Source organism: Thalassophryne amazonica, chromosome 13 (genome assembly GCF_902500255.1).
Source record: "Thalassophryne amazonica chromosome 13, fThaAma1.1, whole genome shotgun sequence".
In the NCBI taxonomy this organism is placed as follows: domain Eukaryota; kingdom Metazoa; phylum Chordata; class Actinopteri; order Batrachoidiformes; family Batrachoididae; genus Thalassophryne; species Thalassophryne amazonica.
In genome coordinates this window covers 24039208-24061011 of record NC_047115.1, presented here as the reverse complement: position 1 = coordinate 24061011, position 21804 = coordinate 24039208, and the positions used below count along the sequence as shown (strand labels likewise).

The 21804-nt window shown below is 40.6% G+C and overlaps 1 protein-coding gene across 11 annotated transcripts in view; it reads left to right on the top strand.

Moving 5' to 3' along the window:
- The window catches only part of LOC117523985 (pleckstrin homology domain-containing family A member 1-like), a 37143-nt gene that overhangs the window by 4631 nt on the left and 10708 nt on the right, over positions 1-21804 (top strand). For all 11 annotated transcript variants that reach the window (XM_034185681.1, XM_034185679.1, XM_034185682.1 and 8 more), the window contains 6 exons: positions 6093-6322; positions 10527-10583; positions 12397-12442; positions 15936-16033; positions 16499-16630; positions 20735-20875. In XM_034185681.1, the coding sequence (XP_034041572.1) occupies positions 6182-6322; positions 10527-10583; positions 12397-12442; positions 15936-16033; positions 16499-16630; positions 20735-20875 (615 nt within the window). In that variant the 5' untranslated portion in view covers positions 6093-6181. Of the gene's footprint in view, positions 1-6092; positions 6323-10526; positions 10584-12396; positions 12443-15935; positions 16034-16498; positions 16631-20734; positions 20876-21804 lie in introns of those variants that run through there.

Here is a 21804-nt window from a genome sequence, read left to right as displayed (position 1 = left end):
TTTGATGTGTGGTTTCCAACTGATTTTCTCATCTGTTATTGCCCCAGGGAATTTATTTTCATTAACCCATTCAGTTTACGCCCCATCTATCTGTATTTGTACTTGCTCATTCGTTGTGCAGTTCCCAAATAACATTAGTTTTGTTTTATTTAAGTTTAATGACAATTTGTTTCGGTCAAACCATATTTTCAATTTGTTAATTTTTTTCAGTGATTTCCTCCAGAAATATCTGCCAAGTAGAAAACTACTGTATCCTAGTAAAGGCAGAATATTATTAGAGTGATTTTGAATGAGGAAATTATTATTTTTTTTTCCCCTAACCAAAATGTATGCTGCACTCACTGCAGTTTAATGTCTGGAATAGCCCCAGATTGCATTTCAGAGCTTCTAGAATTATTTTTTTTTTTTGCGGGGGGGGGGGGGGGGGGGGGGTGTATCATTTTGGGTTTCAGCTTTTTTTGTGTTTCACCACTTTCATCCCTGAATATGTCATAAAATATAATGGTCAAAATGAAGTTGTGCATAAGTAGACACAATCAAAAGCATCACTTTCACAGTCAGACACACATCTTCAACCGCTTATTCAAGATCAGGTCCCGGGGCTTTTACAGCCAATGTTTTTTTTTTTTTTTGGACAGTTCAGGGAATGGATTCATGAACATTTCTGAGTCACCAAATATGTTTTGGGCTTCATTTACATTAATGTTTTAGAAATACAACTGGGGGTGATTCTAGGATCAGATCTTTAGGTTGGCTCAGCCCCTAACAAGACGGCAACATGCACACATTGCCTCCAAAAAAAATTCGACCCCTCCCCTTAGTCACTCATTTCATTGGGTAATTTACTAAAATAATTTCCACATGATATTTTACAAGAAAGCACAAGTGACCAGTCAACAAATGTGTTGCAAATGTGTATTTTTCCAGAACGCTGTAGTCACTTTGCTTAATTTTTTCATCAGTGAGTTTACTTTAAGGATGACTGACAAACAATACCAATATGAATAAATGTTGTCAGTGTGATAAGGCAGAATGTAGAATATTGATTGTTTGCGGTCTGTAGTACAGATCATTTCTCTGTCTATTTTTGCTGCTTGCATGTGAAAGAGCAAGAAAATCCTCATAAAATCAACAACAATAATAATAACATTAAAGGAAATAGAGTTCTGGTATAGGACCAGAAAAGTATCTGTATCGGCAGATATCCAAATTCAGGTATCGGGATAGGATCGGAAGTGAAAAATTGTGGATTGGTGCATCCCTAGTCTCAAGCCCAATGCTTAACCACTAGACCAGTGGTGTCCAAACTATTCCAGAAAGGGCCAGCAGGTAATTTCACTGATGAACTCATCCCACCTGTTCAAAGTAATGTTAATCAGTGAAATCACCTACTGAAGTCAGTGGCTGCAAGGAAAACCCGCACCCTCTCAGCCCTTTCTGGAATAGTTTGAACACCACTGCACTAGACCATCACCTCCCCTGCCCTTACCCACCCTATGGGCATGCACATTGGTGACAGATGAAGCCTGGCCACAGTTAAATCACTTGTTCTTATTCAGAGACCCAGTGTACTGAGGGAGAGGTGTGCTCACGTCCAGAGTTAACACTTGATTCTAACTCTTCCTTCACACATGCTGCACTTGTGTTCTATGTACACCATTCACATCGCTGTTTGCTCTTGCATATTGCTGCCTCTTGGCCTTACCTCTGACAGTTGCAACAAAAGCTGTGGCTGATTATAAAGTCTCACACTGTTGTTCAGATACCTAATAAAGACTTCACTTGGCAGTAGATCTTCAGATATGGTCTTAACAGACTGACCAGCCACTTTCTCATGAGCTCTCTTCATTTTGAAGTCTTTTCAGTTTAACCACTGTATTTCCTCTTATTTATTCACTTCTGTCTTCTATGATCACAAAGTGTAGGGAACCAGACCCAGTTCCTCTGATTTTTATCTTACGAATGTTGTTGATCATGCTAACAAATTTGTGTCCAGATGACTTTGTGATCTGTAGTGAGATTCGAGAGCAGGTTCAGTCTAGCCTGGAGATGTGGTGATATGCTCTGGAGAGTAGGGGAATGAAAGTCAATAGGAGCAAGACTGAGTACAGGTGTGTGAATGAGAAGGACTCTAGTGGAATTGTGCAGTTACAAGGAGTAGAGATGGTGAAAGTAGATAAGTGTAAATACTTGGGGGTCAACTGCCCAAAGTAATGGAGAGTGTGGTAGAGAGGTGAAGAAGAGAGTGCAGGCAGGGAGGAGTGGGTGGAGAAAGGTGAGAAGAGTCATTTGTGACTGAAGAATATCCGTAAGAGTAAAGGGAAAAGTCTACAAGACAGCAAGCAGTGAGACCAGCTATGTTGTACAGTTTAGAGATGGTGGCACTAACAAAAAGATGGGAGGCAGAGCTGGAGGTGTTGCAATTTCTCTTTTGGAGTGATGAACATGGACAAGATTAGTATGAACATATCAGAGGGACAGCTCAGGTGGGACAGTTTGGAGACTATCAAAGAGGCAAGATTGAGATGGTTTGGACGTGCAGAGGAGGGACCCAGCATATATAGGGAGAAGGATGCTGAGGATGGAGCCACCAGGCAGGAGGAGACGAGGGAGGCCAAAGAGGTTTATGGATGTGCTGAGGGAGGACATGCAGGTGGTTGGGGTGACAGAGTAAGATGAGGAGGACAGAGTGAGATGGAAATGATTGATCTGCTGTGGCAGCCCCTAACGGGAGCAGCCGAAAGAAGTAGAAGAAGGTTATGCTAACAGACAGTAAACAGAAGTATTTTCCATCACTTGAAAAAGGTACCTTTTTAGTTTGATGTAATTATGTTAATAAGTTACAAGGGATGCTAACTTGTTTTGTTAAGCCAGATAATGCATGTTTACATTTTTGTTCAACTGTATAGTTTAACCAATGAACTCTGGTTTCTTCAGGTTTTGATCTTTGTCAGGTCACTCTTCAAACTGGCAGCATTATTAAATTTTATATTGTTATAGTGATATTGATCAAGATGGGGATTTTAAAAATTTTTTTATATAACCGTACAGCCCAGCCCTGACAGCTGAGTAAGTATGAAATTGTGTAGCCCATATTAACAGTGAGGATACTATAACAGTAGTCAACACACTGCTGCACACAATTAAATTATTTTTGGATCACAGTTATGTAAATATAAGTAACGTCTGTACTGTCATCAAATGTATTACATTTATAATTGGAGGTCACAAGAAGGTTTAGAGGCAACGTGAATTGAGTTCCAGTCAGCGTTTCCTTTGTCAGTCCGTACTTGCTGTTTTTCAGTGCAGCTGAACACTTACATAATCAGTTGTTGTCAGACAGCTCGATGAACATGAAATCTTGATTTGATCAGTTATTCAGCCAAACAAGAGACCAATTTCTGTAAAGTGGAACACAAACTATTTTAGGATTGCAAGTTTGTCTGATAAGATGAACATGAATGCATTTTTAAGTGACAGCAGCTGATACAAATCTGCAAGAGAGACAATTTTATCATCTCTACTTCACAGCCGCCGTTCAAGTTTTAAGACCATTTGATTTCATGACATGCAAAGCTTTCTCTAAGAGGTAAAGGCTGAGTTCATTGGGGGAATATCTGATTATTCCATCATTATTATCATGCCTTATGTGTGATCTTCAGTGTTTGATCCATGTGGTGTCCCAGTTTTACATTGTTGTGCATAGACTACATTTCTTTCACAAGTTTACGTCTTATTTTTCCAAATAATTTAATGTATAGTCTGGAGCCCAAGATAATGTCTTCAGCATCCCAAACATAAAGATATTCATATTTGTGCAGATGACAAACACTATTATTCAAAGCACATTATGATTTTATCCAGCAAAAATAGAAGCTTTATTTTTCTTTGTCCAAAGTTGAGGAACTTTCAGCTGTGGCGCTAACCTGCACACCGTGTACAATGTCCGAGTCAGTGTTTTGCTCAAAGACACCATGACGCACATCAGGAATAGCCAGGGATTGAATATCTAACATTTTGGTTTTGCCTCATTGTCCATGTCACTTACCCTAGTGGAAAAGCACTGAGTGAGCATCCCAAAATGTTATCCAGCAGTTTCAGTGTTTTCAAGCTTGGGTGGTGGGGGGTATGCTGCTCTGAGCATTTTTTTTTTTTTTTTTTTATTCTTTGATAAAATACTAAACAACTAATAACTAGCTTATATTGTATGCAATTAAAAAGTACTCGCCCACAGCCAGACCCAAATGTGTGTCCAATCTGCTGTTCCAGATGAGTTTCTTGTCTCTGTTTTGTTAGATTTTGAGGAACAAATCAGCAACGTGCTGCAATGATGTCATGGCACCTCTGAAAATTTGAGATTTTCAACTTACGCGTGCTCTGATCAAGCACAAACGAAGTCGTCCAATCTGAGAAAAGATGTTTTTTTTTTTTTTTTTTTAAACAGGAGGCAGCTTCTTTTTTGGCCATGTTGCATGTTTGTGATCCGGTGTGAAGGGGCCTAAGTGTTGAATTTCCTTGTAGCTGGAGAAGGCCAAGAGGATGCCCATGTTTCAGCTGGCTGTTACAGACACATGAATATTTTAAACCAGGGATGAACTGGTTGTCTGCTCGGGTGTTTGCTATCCAGAAACCATGGCACTTCTGGGGTGTTGTAAATGGGGGAGAGCAGCACCAGCATATGCTCCTAGACTTGAATTGGTGGGGGGGCAAAATGATGCAGGCGCTTAATCCTCACATTTGAGAAGGCAGAACCGGAGAACAATTGTTTTACTTAATAAATACATAAGTCTTCATTTTACAACACAGTTGGGTTTTTTTTATTATTGATTTTTTCTCAATGTGGTAATTTTTTTCTCCTCTCCCCTGTTCTCTGTAATTCTGACTTTGTACGTGACTTACAGAGATTTCTGACGGGAGTCCAACCAACTTGGCCGGTTGTAATTGCAGATCCATCTAAAAATCAGTAACCAAAGCTTTGACTGAAATTGTGGTACTAAGTGTTGTTCCTGTGATCTTTTGGAAGGGGAATTTATTTTTTGCACGCAATCTGAAAGAATGAATTATTCTGCTTGGCAATGATATGCGCATGCACACGGATGTGCTTGTGCACAGTGATTCAGTTACAGGATTTCTAAACTCTCCAGAGAAAACTCTCACATGACAACCAATGTTTGTATAGTAACAAGATGGTTGCCTATGACAGCGTTGGTGCTTTACTTTAGCTTGTGTGTCAAATGGAATAACTGTGGTAGATGCAGGGAGGCTTCAGGCCAGAGTCTTTTTACAACAACCAGGCCTTTTGTCCCGGCTTTGCCCCCATGCACCCACACAGTGGACATAATGTCACGGAGAAAAGGCTCTTTATCTTTGCTTTGCAAAGTCCCATCTCACTCACATATTTGAGGCTCGGTCCAAAATCAGAGCAGCTTAAACAGGCGAACGTGACAACATGCATGTGCTGTGCAAACCCACACTCGATATGACACTGACATTTGTTCACTGACATAGGAAGAACGGTAAAAATCCTAACTTTTTTCTGCTTTGATATTTATTTTTTGGGAGATTTTCAGTGTGCAGGGCAGCCGGTTATGTGTTCTCTGCTGTCATCCCTTCACCTCCAGAGTGTTAGTTCCTTTGTGTCAACATGGCTCAGCACTGTGGCTTTTTTGTCCCTGCTGTAGTTAGTGCCCAGTTGTGGGAGTGTGGGAGGAGTTAGAAGGGGCTGGCCAGAGGCTTGCCAAATCAAAAGAGAGCAGAGCACAGTAGGGAGGGATGGTGCAGAGAGGAGTGTGAGAGAAGTGTGCAAAGCAGGAATAAGGCATGTCAGCCAGGGTGGATGGAGTAAATGGAACAAAAGACTGACAGCATAGCATGACTTGCAGGGAAAAAAACTACTGATAGCGCAAATGACTGAGGCTGATATAAAAGCATAAAGCTGGGGTTTTGCTTTGAGTCATGATGATTGCCTTGCACGCAGTAGCATAGTGACCTCCAAGTGGTAGGGACACGATACACTAGCTTCAAAGATGACTGAAATTCATCATTTACTCCCTGCCTCTTCATCGGTTTCCTCTCTCTCTTGCTTCCTTCAGGACTTTTTCTCAGTTCCACGTGCTCCTGCTCTTTTCTGACCCGTCTTCACTCCTGGCCGCTGCAGGCCAAGGAATGTCCCGGCATCGCGATGCCTTACGTGGACCGTCAGAACAGGATCTGTGGGTTCCTGGACATCGAGGAAATGGAGAGCAGTGGCAAATTCCTGCGACGTTACTTCATACTGGACACACAGCAGGGAAGCTTGGTGTGGTTCATGGACAATCCACAGGTAAACACACAGGCTGTTAGCTTTTTGTTCACAACAAAAACCTGTTTGTTTGTTTTTTTTGTTTGTTTTTGTTTTTTTTTATAAAACTGGACAAGTGACCCCTAAAGACAGGCCAGCTAATCATTAGCCATGGGGGTACCTTACAGGTAATATCAACATCATGGCTTCCTCTCTACGCTCATATACAGCGCATCCAGGACATATTCACAACGCTTCGCTTTATCCACATTTTATGTTACAGCCTTATTCCAAAGTGAAGTCAATTCTTTTTTTCCTCCTCTAATTCTACACACAACACCCCATAATGACAAAATGAAAGTGTTTTTAGATTTTTGCTAATTTATTAAAAATAAAAAAACTAAGAAATCACGTGCGCATAAGCATTCACACCCTTTGCTCAATACTTTGTTGATGCACCTTTAGCAGCAGGTCTTCTTGAACATGATGCCACAAGTTTGGTGCACCTATCTTTGGGCAGTTTTGCCCATTCCTCTTTGCAGCACCTCTCAAGATCCATCAGGTTGGATGGAGGCATCGACGCACAACCATTCTTTGATTTCTCCAGAGATGTTAAATTAGATTCGTGTCTGTGCTCTAGCTGGGCCACTCGAGGACATTCACAGAGCTGTCCTGAAGCCACTCCTTTGATATCTTGGCTGTGTGCTTAGGGTCATTGTCCTGCTCAAAGTTGAACCGTTGCCCCACTCTGAGGTCAAGAGCACTCTGGAGCAGGTTTTCATCCAGGATGTCTCTGTACATTGCTGCATTCATGTTTTTGTCAGTCCTGACTAGTCTCCCAGTTCCTGCTGCTGAAAAACATCCCCACGGCATGTTGCTGCCACCACCATGCTTCACTGTAGGGATGGTATTGGCTAGGTGATAAGTGCTGCTTGGTTTTCTTCAAACGTGATGCCTGGCATTCACACCAAAGAGTTCAATCTTTGTCTCATCAGACCAGAGAATTTTGGTTCTCATGGTCTGAGAGTCCTTTGGGTGTCTTTTGGCAAATTGCAGGTGGGCTGCCATGTGCTAAGGAGTGGCTTCCATCTGGCCACTCTACCATACAGGCCTGATTGGTGGATTGCTGCAGAGATGGTTGTCCTTCTGCAAGGTTCTCCACTCTTCACAGGAATGCTGGAGCTCTGACAGTGACCACTGAGTTCTTGGTCACTTTCCTGACCAAGGCTCTTCTCCTCTGATTGCTCAGTTTAGACAGGCAGCCAGCTCTGGGTAGAATCCTCGTGGATCTGAACAGATGATGGATGCCACTGTGCTCATTGAGACCTTCAAAGTAGCAAAAATGTTTCTGTTACTTCCCCAGATTTGTGTCTCGAGATAATCCTGTCTCAGGGGTCTGCACACAATTCCTTTGACTTCATGCTTGGTTTGTGCTTTGACATGCACTGTTAACTGTAGGACCTTATATTCTTATATGTAGACAGGTGTGTGTGCGCCTTCCCAAATCATATACATTCAGCTGAATTTATCCCAGGTGGACTCCAATTAAGCCGGGGAAACAGGATGCACCTGAGCTCAATTTTGAGCTTCATGGCAAAGGCTGTGAATACTTATGTACGTCTGATTTCTTAGTTTTTTTGTTTGTTTGTTTGTTTTTTTAATTTTATAAATTTGCCAAAATCTAAAAATAACTTTTTGCACATTGTCATTATGGGGTACTGCCTGTAGAATTTTAAGGAAAAAATGAATAAGGATGTACCGTAACAAAATATGGGAAAGTACAGCAGCAGCAGACCCTAAATATGCACTGTATGCTTATTTAGGGTCTGTTTCTTTCTTTGCCCCTGACCAAGGCAGCGTCTCTACATCTGCAGTTGGTCCCCAGGCGCTAGACTGTGGATGTCCACTGCTCCTAGTGGTTGGAGGACAAATTTGTTGTATGTATAAATGGTAAATGGACCGCATTTATGTTGAGCTTTTCCATTTGAATCAGAAGCTCAAAGCACTTTGTCTCGCATTCACCCATTCACACACTGATGTTAGGGTGCTGCTATGCAAGTTGCTCACTACACAGCGTGAGCAATGTGGGGATTAAGGACCTTGCTGAAAGACCCTTAGTGATTTTCTGGTCTAACAGTGTCTGAAATGAATTCTGGTCTCAAGCCCACCGCTCGGCCGTCATCTCTACGAGGTCTATTAGAAAAGTATCCGACCTTATTATTTTTTTCAAAAACCATATGGATTTGATTCATATGTTTTTACGTCAGCCAAGCTTGAACCTTCGTGCACATGCGTGAGTTTTTCCACGCGTGTCGGTTGCGTCATTCGCCTGTGAGCACGCCTTGTGGGAGGAGTGGTCCACCCCTCTCGTCGTCGTTTCATTGCGAGGAAATGGCGGAATGATTTGGGCTTTTTTTTCCATCAGAATTTTTTCAGAAACTGTTAGAGACAGGCAGCTGGAAACCATTTGAAAAATTTATCTGGCTTTCGGTGAAAATTTTACAGGCTTCAGAGAATGAGTGTTACTACAGCTTTAAGGACGCCCCACAATGTCGCACGGCGCGCCGCGCTCCGAGCCGCCATCGAGAGGCAGAAAACGCCACATCATTTCTAAACGGATGGCTATGTGGAGCTGGGACCGTTGTGAGCAATTTCTCTGGTTATCACAAGAGCTGGACATCAGCCATTTTCCGGCAGATTTCACTTATAACAAGAGATTTTGTCATGGAAAGCCATGCGGAGGCTTCGCGCGTCAGGACCGATTCGCTGATCGAGCGAGACAAAGGAACACCTCCGTTTCTGAGTGTTAGAGGACAAGTTTGGACATGCCCAGCTCTCCACAATTTCTCTTATACTCACTGGGCTGGTAAGCATTGAAAGCCGAGATAGGCATGTCCCAACTTGTCCCCTGGATTGAAATAAATGCGGTCAGATCTTTGGACCAAAAAATGACTTACATTTACACATAAGATCCTTCTGAATGTAGTAAAGTAAATCTGGAAGCCCAGATTTGTCATTCAATGGAGAAATCTTCATTTAAAAATGACAAATTTACAGCTAACATTTAGCCCTCCGCAAAACTGTCCCTCTCATCATGGACGCTGCCGAGACGTCACGGAGAAGACCCTCTCTCCCAGCATGCATTGCGCGCCAACTGTAATTTGTGGATTTACGTCAGTTTGCATCCGCACCTTTTTCTTGTCTTATACAGAAGGATCTACTTTTTTAAAACTTCATATTGTCTTGCGGCACGTTTGGTGAGTACACATTTCGTTTATTTGTGCTTGAAAATTATTTTGGGGGACTTTTTCATACGCTCGTTTGAGTGGTGTCGCAATGAAAATCTACTGTCTTTCGCCTCTGGTACCATCGCAGGATATGGAGGCGAGACCCGCAAAGAATCCCAGTCATTAAAATATATATAAACCTCTCTCAGCTTCCATGGAGCTCTGGGGCTCCAATTGCCGAGACGTGCGGTGCTGTGGATTTTGCCGCGAGAAGTCTGTCCTTGCAGCAACAGGTGTACCGGCCGCTTCGCATTAAAACAGCGAGCATAATCTCAGGACTTGTGCCAAGTGTGCTGCAGCTCCATTCAGTAGACAGAGAGGTGATGCCGGTGTTGTGCACTGAATCTGGCACAACACCGGCTGCAAAGCAGACACGGGCGGTGTGAGTGGCCCGCGTCGGCGGTTAACGAGCTCGTTAGCGAGCCCGCAGACTTAATAAGCGCAGCGGAGGCAGAGAGCGGGAGAGGAAGAACGGCGCCCGCTGTCGATGTCATTGCTGATCTGAGCACACAGATCTGTATCTCACATTCATTGCAGCTTACTTTTGGATGTTGAAACCAGGACGTGTATAAGTAACATTACTAACAGATAAAATCAATTTCAATGCAGGATCGGACTGAAGGCGGGAGCACGTCGTCTTGTCCCTGACGTCATGGAAATGATACGGCTGTACAAACTGTTTTCACAGAGGGCTAAATTTTAGCTGCAAATTTGTCATTTTTAAACGAAGATTTCTCCGCTGAATTACAAATTTGGGTTTACAGATTTACTTTACTGCATTCACAAGGGTCTTATAAATACATATCAGCTATTTCTTTCTGAAATCTGACCACATTTATTTCAATGCAGGTCTACTTTAACAGTAATTGATTTCTCTCTCCCACCATAGTGAAAGCTCCCACCTCAACAAAAGGGTTGTCTTTGTTTTTACCTTCCTACTTTTGGTCATCTCTCCACAGAACCTGCCTGTTGGTGCAGATTGTGTTGGCTCCCTCAAACTCACGTACATTTCTAAGGTAAACAGGAATAGTGCCATTGATTCCTATTAATACTTAAAGGATATGTCGCACAGAAATCATAACGACTTAGATTTAGGCTTTTGGTGACCATCCAATGATACACCAGGATTACTTTATGCACTTTCGTGACTGGTTTCAAAGTATTTGGCATTCACAACAAACAGCTATGGAGACTGCTGAAAAAACAAAGTACTCGTGAGTACTCCTTTTTTCGAGTGTTTCCCACAGCATTTACGTAGCTTTGAGGAAACGTTCCAGCACGCTGTTGAATTAAATGTAGCTGCTTACATTAAGAACGGAGTCACAGATAATTGCAAAGTTTACATAAGTGTGATTTTGTGTTATGACTCATTTTGATGCAGTCACAGTAAAAGCAACACCTGCTCTCCACTACGAAGACTTGGCACGCGTGCACGTCCATTAGCCTTTAACGCACCATGTTAAAAGCTGAGTCAAAGACAAAAGTCAAAGTGAACTTTATTGTCAATCAGACCACGTAACAGTAATTACATAGAAGATAGAAATTGCGATTCCCCAAACTTCAGTCTGCAGGTATTAATTTAACACACAACATATAACATAAAACACAGTTGTGCACACTGACATCAACAAATAAGCAAATAAATGCAACATAAACACACAGACAGTGGGTATGTACAACATTTTACAGAAAATTCAGTGTGCCAGAAGTATAGTCAGTTATGAGGTATGTAAATGTGGTGCAAGCATAAAAAGGTGCAAAAACTGAACAGGGCACTCACCCACTTGTAGAATGATTTCCATCATTAAAATGTAAAGTCCACACCATCAAAGAAGTCATCACACACAGATCATGCACAGTTGCCACTCGGAGAATAATGTCCAGGCCCACGCCGTCAAAGAGGTCCCAGCTGGCACCATCGTGCACGGATGGTGCCACGGACGGATGCACGATTACCAGCTGCAGGACTGTTCATGCCATCCTCCTGCGGACAGATGTCCTCCACAGTTCCACTGTGTTTAAGCCCTCCTATGTGTGGTGGGGCTGACCACAGCTGCCAGCATGAGATGCTGTCCCCTTGTAGTCCTGATTTAGAAGAAAAAAAAGAATAAAACCAGCTGGTGCGGACAGGTGTGTCCATCCCACTGGCCATGAGCCATGGTTGCAGGACTTGCTCGGCCACTTCCAACAGTGGCTCTTTCTCCGATCATCTCCGCTATTTTGGTGTGCTCCCATGGCAGCGCCGCTGTCAGCTCCTCACAAAGTTCTCTCACAAGTCTTGCATATTAGACAGAAAGTAATAAAGAAATACATTTGCATGTTCAGGCAGCCTGTAAAAACAGCATCATGGAGACATTTTGTGTGCACATTCACGATGGCAGTAAAATAGTGTCTACACAGACAGCAGTCGCCACGTTAGGATCGAAAATCCGACACACTCAAAAAATTAAGGTTTCGGGTGAAGCCTGTCGCCCCTTCTCTGTACATCCTCTACCATCACTTTTGAATGAAAGCTCAGAAGCTTTATCGGACGTAGCAGTATTCATTTCACTCTGTCGGCCTTCAGGATGTTTCTGCATTTGCTAAAATGTATGTCACAAGAAATCGCCAAAAATTCAGAGTAAGGCATTTGCTGGAAATACACCTGAAAATACATCAGCGACCACTAATTATTACCGCATGTGTGTGGATAGACTTGCAGTCATGAATACTTTGATGTTGTGTTGCTAAACAGGACGTTAAATAACATGCGACATGTCCTTTAACACGATAAGCCTGTGTGTAAATAGAATCATGTAGCTAATAGCTGCGTGCTTTGTTCTCCTCTAGGTCAGCGATGCCACTAAGCTGAGGCCAAAGGCAGAATTTTGTTTTGGTAAGAAAACAGAGACTTTCATAGACTCTGGCTGCTTTTAATTTCATGGTGTTAAAGCACACTTCTGTTCTTTCCTGGAGCAGAGAAATATTTAGTTGTCTGAAAGTATACTGAGGATTCACTCATGTGCTAAACCTTAACAGTTCCTGCTCATGCATCTAAAATATGAAAATATTACACATATCACTTATTGTATAGTACAGTAGAACAGAGGCAGGTTATAGGAAATTCAGACCTAAATCTCTAATATTATTGTTGTTGTGATGTCGTAAAGTTGTAGAACTTAAAAAAAAAAAAAAAAAAAAAAAAAGTCTACGTTTGCTGCTGTCCTTGTCTGTCCTCTGAAACTTGTTAATCATTACACACCATCCCCTAAGCGCTCACACATGCACAGTCCCATTGAACATTAAGACAACAAAGACAGAGGAGGATACACTATCTGAAGAATCTGAGCTCGTCTTTGTTGCAGGAAAGACCCAATCATGTTTCTGATCCTCAGACCAGTCACAGCCCTTTATACTAAGTGTTGGCCATTGCCAAGTAAAACATGGTATTTGTAGATAAATTATTTTTAATGATGAAAATCTGAATAAAAGTGTTTTTCGTATTTAATAAGTGATTACAATTAAAGCCACCCAATCTCTGTGTACACCTGGTGTTGCATCGCAAATTGCATCCAGTGTAAAACATAACAGATAACAGATTTGGTAATAGATGTTACCAAATGTTTACAAGAAGGAATGTGGGAGATTCTGAAGTCAGCTCAAAGAAGGCTCTATGGTCTGAGGCCACATTGAGCTATTTGGACATCAGAATAAATGCTGTGTGAAGTTCATAAAGATCATAAAGCATATAGTCCATGGGCCAAGCAGGTTTTCGGTACCACTTAAGGTGACCAAACGACACTTAGAATCCAGCCTCAGTGTACCATGGCCTACACAAAAATGTATGATAACCATCACAGGGTGGTAGCTGTAGCAAGCTAGGGGTCAATGAAGAATTACACGGAGGTCAAAATGTAAAAATGCTCCAATCATGTTGAAACTATATCACATTTGTCTGATCATAACTATTCTAAAAAGGTATTGTTTGGGTTGATAGGGTTCTAATAAGGAATAGTATGCACCATTTGTCATGCTTAGTTATCACGTTACAGGGTAACATATACCACCTGTCATTGAATTCAGTGGATGTCGACCTTGCTTGACCAAACATTCAGCACAGACAAAACTATTCCATTATTAAAAATTGTATTAATTTTATTTATTTATTTATTTTTGCTGAAATTGGAGCAGCTTTAACTTTTGACCCCTGTACAAACTGAAACTGATCTTTATCACCATTTTTGCTGTTTTTTTTTTTTTTTACCCCATAACTCCAGAACATTCTGTCACAGATGGTCCAAATTATACAGTTTTGTGTAGGCCATGGTACACTGAGGCTGGATTCTAAGTGTCGTTTGGTCACCTTTAGTGGTACCAATCAGGTCAAAATTGATGACTGGCTCCTGGACTAATAGTGTTGGCAGCAGCGTTCTCTGTGGGTTCTTTTTTTTCTCTCTGCAATGTAAGTTGAGGGTAAAATGAATACAGTGGAAAACAGGAAAATCTTGGAGGAAAAGGCTATGTGGTCAGCAAGAAACCTGCAGTCTGGACAGGAATTCCAGCAAATTGTTAATCCCAAGGCTAAAGCAGAACATACTTAAATTACTTACAAACATCTATATTGATACAGTGGCTAAATTATCATCCAGATATCAATTCAGTTGACAGTTTTTGGTTTAACTTCAACACATTTCAAAAAGCCAGATTAATAAACAATGCAATGAAAACAAAAAACAAAATATTCTCAGAGGGTGAATACATGCTTTTGAAACTACATCCTATGAGTGAATGTTTACTCAGATACCACATAGAGGCAATGAGATTGAACGATGTCATCATCTTCACCATGTTATTGAGGCGTAAACCTCCATTCCCTGTTTTTGTTTACTAGCCCCTCTTGTTGTCCTCTGTCTGCTTCAATAGCAGGAAATCCTAGTGTATGACAAGAAGCCGACTTTCCCTCACTGTTTGTGCACACCAGTTACCTTGTTAAGGTTTCAACAGGATGCTGCTTCAGAAATGTATAGTTATCTTTAAACTGCCGTTTGTGTGCCACATGCTTTGCTGACATACAAGTCCTGTTGCTCTTCAGGTTTTTCTGTGTACAGTAACTTAAAACATTAAAGGGTGAAAACGTATGTCAGTGTAGACAGTCTTCACACTTTCAAGGCAGCTTTACTGTAAAATGAGACTTGATTGCAGTCATATACTGTAGATGAATACCTCTGCCTTATGTGTGCTCGTGAGACAAATCCAAATGAATTACTGAGCTGTGCACACTGTTTTAGAAACTTCTGCTTCACAGTGAGTCAGGTGTTAGATTTCCCAAACAGATTTGTCAATCCTGAACTGTAGAGATGATACTTCACCACAATCAAGCACTTTAAAAGGCAAATCAATATTCTCGTAATAATGATAAATAATACTCATTATCACTCTCATAATGTCACTTTAATTCTTGGTTAAGGTGAATTGGCAGAAAAAGAAAATAAGGTCTTGCTCTGTGGAAGAGCTGGACCATATGTTCAGAGACGCTCTCACCAAACAATGAAGAATCGATACAACAGTAGCCTCTTTCAGTGTTTATGAATCACTGTTTCAGTGTCACTGTAAGGTTCAAATTAAAGTATGTTCCTCTCAGATTTCCCCATACAGGTTTAGAACAGAAACACTTGCACAAACTTAAAAATATGGTATGGTATGATACCACTTGAAATGCTCAGCAATTAGCTTGAGGATTGAAGAATTTATGCTTCCTGAACATTCCGCCTGAGTTTTTAACATTCCATTTTATGTTGTTACCTCAGAAAGAACCATCTGAACATGACAATATAGTTGTCAATGTTGCAGGCCACATGCCTTTCAACAGTAATGCAGCCCATGGTTCAGTACATGCAAAGATTGCAATTTTTTTGTTTTCACAGTTTATTGTTGAACCTCCGTGAAGAATGATTATTGTCCAAAACATAGCTCACCAGTGCACGTTTTATCTGTCCAGCTTTGATGTCCCGTACACCTGTCGTGTTGGAGCTTTGGTGGGGGGGGTGTACACAGTCACGTTTAAGGTGAAAGAATTCTACAATGGATATTCTATAACTTCCAGAATTCTGCTCCACAGTGAATCAGAATTTGTCCCAACATTTTGTTTAAAGGATCCCCACAGTTGAGGTGGGAGGTGGTCAGAGACGGACTCCCTGAATCTAGCTAACTCAGCGACATGGAGAGAAAACTACAGTGGGAGAAGAAAATCTGCTGTTGTATTTGTCATTTCTAGAGAAACATTGGGCGTTGCATATGGGCTGCTAATACACACGTTTCATATTATCATACTATATTATTTGTCAAACTTTCACTCACACTTCGTCACTGCTAATTTTACAATCTGTTAGTCATCAATGCAGGGATGAGGAAATTCTTCCTGCAAGCCAACGACCAGCAGGATCTTGTGGAGTGGGTCAACGCTCTCAATAATGCCACGAAGATAACTGTGAGCCATATATGCTAATGAAATTCAAACACTTTCCATACCATTCCTGATTCATTAGATTTTTTTTTTTTCTTGTTCTTTTTGCTCGAGTTCTCACTTGGCCAAAACAGTTGTTCTCCCTTATTTGGCAGAAATGAATGAATGAATGAATGGAGTGTTAGAACTAGATGGGAGTGAGTCACGACATGAGTAACAGGATGCTGCGTTGTTATATTAAAAGCTTTCACAGAGAAATCTCTTTCCGTTATTCCAAATGAAGCCTGAACTGTGTATACACATAGAACACTTTGTATCTACATGCTAAATTAAAAGTTTCAGCTGCTGCATGTAGCTGTTGCGTGCTAAATGTTAAGAGATAAATTGCCCATCCCACAGTTATATTCTACATCTATTTCTGTGCTGTAATTGTGTTAATTAAATCTGTTTTTAAATGTCATGCTTCTGTTCCACATGTGATTTCCAAAGGTTCCAAAGTTGTCTGATGGCCAGCAGAATTTAGAGAGTCAGAAGGCTTTATCAGATGTCACAGGACCCAAAAAGCAAGTGTCTTATAAAACAGAGATCATAGGTGGTGTCCCCATCGTCACCCAGACACAGGTACACTGTCCCACGCTTGTGTTACACCACCCTTTTTCATGTTTGCATATATGTATATTGTTAATTTTCCTAGTAACTATTATTTGAACGTTTGTCTTGCAATTTTGGAACCTTGAAGTGAACAAACATGGGAAATGCTACCAAGTTATTAACAATAAGTGGCAGGAACAATGTAGGTACAACTGCAAGCAGTGATTGGAGATAATCTTCATTTTATCGCTCCTTTTTTTGAATGAATGAATGAATGAATGAATGAATGAATGAATGAAAACTGTTTATTTCGAACATTTGATACAACAACAATTACAAGATAGATCAGTAAAGACAACAACAAAAAAGTTCCTACTGTGTACCCAACATGTCCGAAAAGGGGTAGGGTGAAGCATCAGCTTATTTATCCCTACCCCTTCTTCCCCACAACCAGTAATACCCTTTGCCACATATACACATAAATTCCTACACACCTAAACCGATATCAATATATATATATATATATACATATATATACACATACATATACACATCAACATACATACACATATACATATATACACATATATATACACAAACATAAATATACACCTACACATACCTACTTACATACAAAATACTATATATTTACAAGCCGAAGCAAAAAACAAAAACACCCTAACCCTCATTACCCTTCCTCCTCCCTATACCCAGAAAAAACCATATTTTTGTACCGCTGTTTGAACTGGTTCATGCTTGGACATTGCTTGAGCCCCACTCCCAATCTGTTCCACATCCTCACCCCACAGACAGAAATACAGAAACCTTTTAATGTTGTTCGTGCCCACTGATGCTTTAAATTAAATTTCCCCCTCAGACTGTAATCCCCTGATCTGTTAAAAAACATATTTTTAATATTTGCTGGAAGTAAATTGTTTATTGCTTTATACACAATTTGTACTGTTTGAAAATGAACCAAGTCTGTGAATTTTAAGAATTTGGATTGTAAAAATAGTGGATTTGTATGATCTCTATAGCCAGTATTATGAATAATTCTTATAGCTCTTTTCTGCATTACTGATGGTGATTGTGTTGTACCTTTATAAGTATTACCCCATACCTCTGCACAGTACTGTAAATATGGTAAAACCAGTGAGCAGTAAAGAATGCGGAGTGAGTTGTGGTCCAGAATATGTTTCGCTTTGTTTAGAACTGAAATGCTTCTTGACAGTTTACTTTGTATATGTTTTATATGAGTCTTCCAGTTTATCTTATCATCTATTATCACCCCCAGAAACTTATTTTCATGTACCCTTTCAATATCTACCCCCTCGACTTGTAACTGAACCTGTATGTCTGTATTACAATAGCCAAATAACATGTATTTTGTTTTACTTAAATTTAATGATAATTTATTTCTGTCAAACCATATTTTCAATTTTCCCATTTCTATACTGATCCTCCTCAGTAACTCCTGCAAATCCCCCCCTGAACAAAAAATGCTTGTGTCATCTGCAAATAATACTAATTTTAATATTTTGGAAACATTGACAATATCATTTATATAAATTAGAAACAGTTTTGGACCCAATACTGACCCCTGTGGGACGCCACAAGCATTGTCCAAGCATGATGATGTATATTCCCCCAACTTCACAAACTGTTTTCTGTTACTTAAGTAGCTTCTCACCCAGTGCAACACCAACCCCCTAATCCCATACTGTTCAAGTTTATTGATTAATATGTCATGATTAATTGTATCAAAAGCCTTTTTAAGGTCTATAAATATTCCAACTGAATGTAATTTGTGGTCTATGGCGTTTGTAATCTCCTCAACTGATTCTATTAATGCAAGTGATGTTGAACTATGTGCTCTGAATCCATATTGACTATCAGTAAGTAATTTATGTTTATTCCTCTGTCCGCACTCGCCTGTATTTTATTTTCTCCTCTGGCTGATTCCGCCGATGGTTTCTATTATAAACGATGAAAACTGGTAGATGATCACTAATGTCATTGATTAATAATCCACTCACAGTGTTATTCTCAATATCATTGCTGAATATATTATCAATTAAGGTAGCACTATGGGATGTAATTCTGCTTGGCCTGGTGATTTTTGGATATAAACTCATACTGTACATTATACTGATAAATTCATCTGTTATTTTATGCTTATTTGGATTGAGCAGATCAATATTTAAGTCACCACAAATGAACACAGTTTTTTGATTAGTTTTTGAGAACATTTTTCCCATACAGTCAGTGAATGTTTCAATACTAGATCCTGGTGCTCTATATATACAGCTGACTAATACATTTTTGCTTTTTTCTTCACATATTTCAATAGTTATACATTCTAATAAGTTATCAATCACAGTTGTCATATTGTCTACTATTTTATAATCCATGTTCTTATCCACATACACAGCCACTCCTCCTCCACTCTTATTCTTTCTGTTTACACAATTAAATTCATATCCATCCAGTTCAAAATCCATTCCTTTATCTTCATTGATCCATGTTTCTGATATAGCAATTATGTTAAATATTTTTTTAAACTGACTTAAATATTCTTTAATGTTGTTAAAGTTTGCATATAGACTTCTGCTGTTGAAATGGATTATTGATAATTTGTTATCCGTTTTAATGATCCGATTAAACTGTTCATCTGTATAATAGCAACAACTGTCATTGATATTTGAGAAGAAATTATTGTCCGGGTCTATATCGTGCTCCAAGTCCAGTACATTGTGGTCTGTGTATTTAAATGTTCTCAGTTCTACTTTTCCATGATCAGCAATCCTTTGAGTTATATCCTTCTTGTCTCCAGATGTAGATGAATAGGTAGTAGATGAATAGGTTCCTCTGGTCTGTGTCATGGTGTTGTGATGTGTTTGTGTCCTCATACCTTATTGGTCATATCTGTCCAGATCCTCGCTTTAAGAAACACTATTGTTCATATTTGTCCAGCTCCTCGATGTTCCTTATTGCCATGACTTTTGCTTGTTCAGGTGATCCGTTCAGTTTGATGAATATTTTACAGTTTGAAGTCCATGTGTGCTGGATTTTTCCCTGTTTCTTTAAGAAGCGTGCTTTCCTGGCGATGTCGGCATTCCGTTTGGTGAGATGTTCATTGATGAATACGTTTGTCCCTTTCAGTTTTCTTCCTTGTTTTAACAGTGCTGTTTTGTGTTTTCTGTTGATGAATCTCATGATGACGGTTCGTTTATCACCGTCATTTCTCCGGGGCAGAGGGTGGCACGCTTCAATGTTATTTAAATCCATTTCTATACCTTTAGATAGGAGGAAATCAGCAACCTGTTTTTCCACAGAGCTGACCTCCTGTTCACTGGGCTCCCCTCCGCTCTCATCTGTTACCGCCCGTGCGTAGGACCGTGGTTTGATATGAAGACCTGTGATGATGACGTCGTTAATTCTGGTGTACTGCTCCAATTCAGCCACTCTATTTTCCAGCTGCACCAGATGCCGGTCTTTCTCGGCATTCTGGAGCCGTAATGCCTTCACCTCCTCCACCAGATCCATGATTGATTTCTGTTGCTGCTTCACAACAGAAATCTCCTCTGATAAAAAGTCCAGAGATTTTTTAATATCGTCACCTTCCTCCGCTGTCAGAACCTTCTTAGGCCCCATGGTCGGCTTATGAGCAGCTTGTCGATCGCCGATGTTAACAGCCTGCGTTGTTTGTCACCGGGATGGATCTGCACTGCGCTGGTGCCGCGCGGCCTCGGTGTTTCCGCGCTGATGGATCCGCGGTGGCTGCACGAGGCCTCGGGGAAGCGGCACTCGTGACGCAGCGCGCGGCCTCAGTGAATTCACCACGTTGGGCCTCGGACGTTGTTGCTGTCCAGTCGCTGGGCTAAGTTGCCGGTTGAGGTGGTATTCCCACTGTCCGGGTTGGCAAACACCGGCGTGGCAGATGGCAACTACAAACACCACCTCTGAAAACTCAGGTACAAACTTTTTGCAGCTCGCTCTGACTGACACGCAGCTCTGACTGACTGTGACTGACGCAGCTCTTGTGGGAGTTGTTGGCAACATAAATGTTGTCTGGGACTGCAGAAGATGAGTGTGTTGTATTTTGAAGTGTTGCTGTTCTGCTTCATCCTGCAGCACGAAGGCGGTGATGGTACAGAGAGAGCAGGGGGTGAAGCTTTGCACCGTTCCCACAGTCATCTCCCGTACTTTCTAAGCAGGCCGGCTCAGGGGCACACCGTCATCAAGTCTGGTTACTGCGTCAAACAGGGAGCTGTGGTGAGTTTTCTCTGGGCTGTGTGGTTAGTCAGTTGGCTTTCAGAACGTCAAAGTTCCTCAATGTGTCTGTCTTTACCATTGAGGATCTTCTGGTGAAACATGGGTGTTTTGAGTCAGTTTGCAGTATTGCTGCTCACATTTTGCTTCAGGTGCACTAAATAAATTGTGATGTTGATGGTAAATTAGAACCTTTTTTATTTTTTCCATTAGCTTCATTATGCTAATATACTTGCAGAGTTCATTTTCAGTTTGTCTTGCGTTGTCACATGAATGATTATCTGTGGTTTTGTAATTGTATGCCTTCTTTTAAATTATCTGTGCATTCATGCTGAAATGTTAAAGTTGCTTCAGTATTTGCAGTTATGGTCAAAAATTTACATTAATCAGTGTATTTATCAATTGATCATTAATCAACCATTTTGATGATTCATTGAGACATTTTTAAAAACTCTAAATTCAGTTTATATGTAATTTCATTGAGCTGTGTTTTTCATCTTTTATTTATGTATTTATTTATGTTTGACACTTTATGGACCTAACAACTGACTTGTTGAGAAAATAATTTATTGATCAGTTGATTATGAAAGTAATTGTTAGCTGCAGCCCTAGTTTACTTACTACACTCATGGAAATGAATCTCACGGTAATATTGGCTTGCAGTGATTTCTTTGAAGTCTTCTTTTTGTGGGGCTGGATGATTGCACAGCAGATATTGTCAGTGAACAGCCTTCATACAGTCACTATAACTTCCAGTGTTAAATCCTTTATGTGCTGATTCATTGTGCACAGACGTTGAGAGTACATTTCTCTGTGGAAAAACAAAAAAGTACTCACTTTTTTTGTTTTTCCATGGAATAGCAATGCTCCAGCTTCCAGCACATCCCGGCTATTAGTTGACACCATATCCACAACATCCCCATGATTAATCA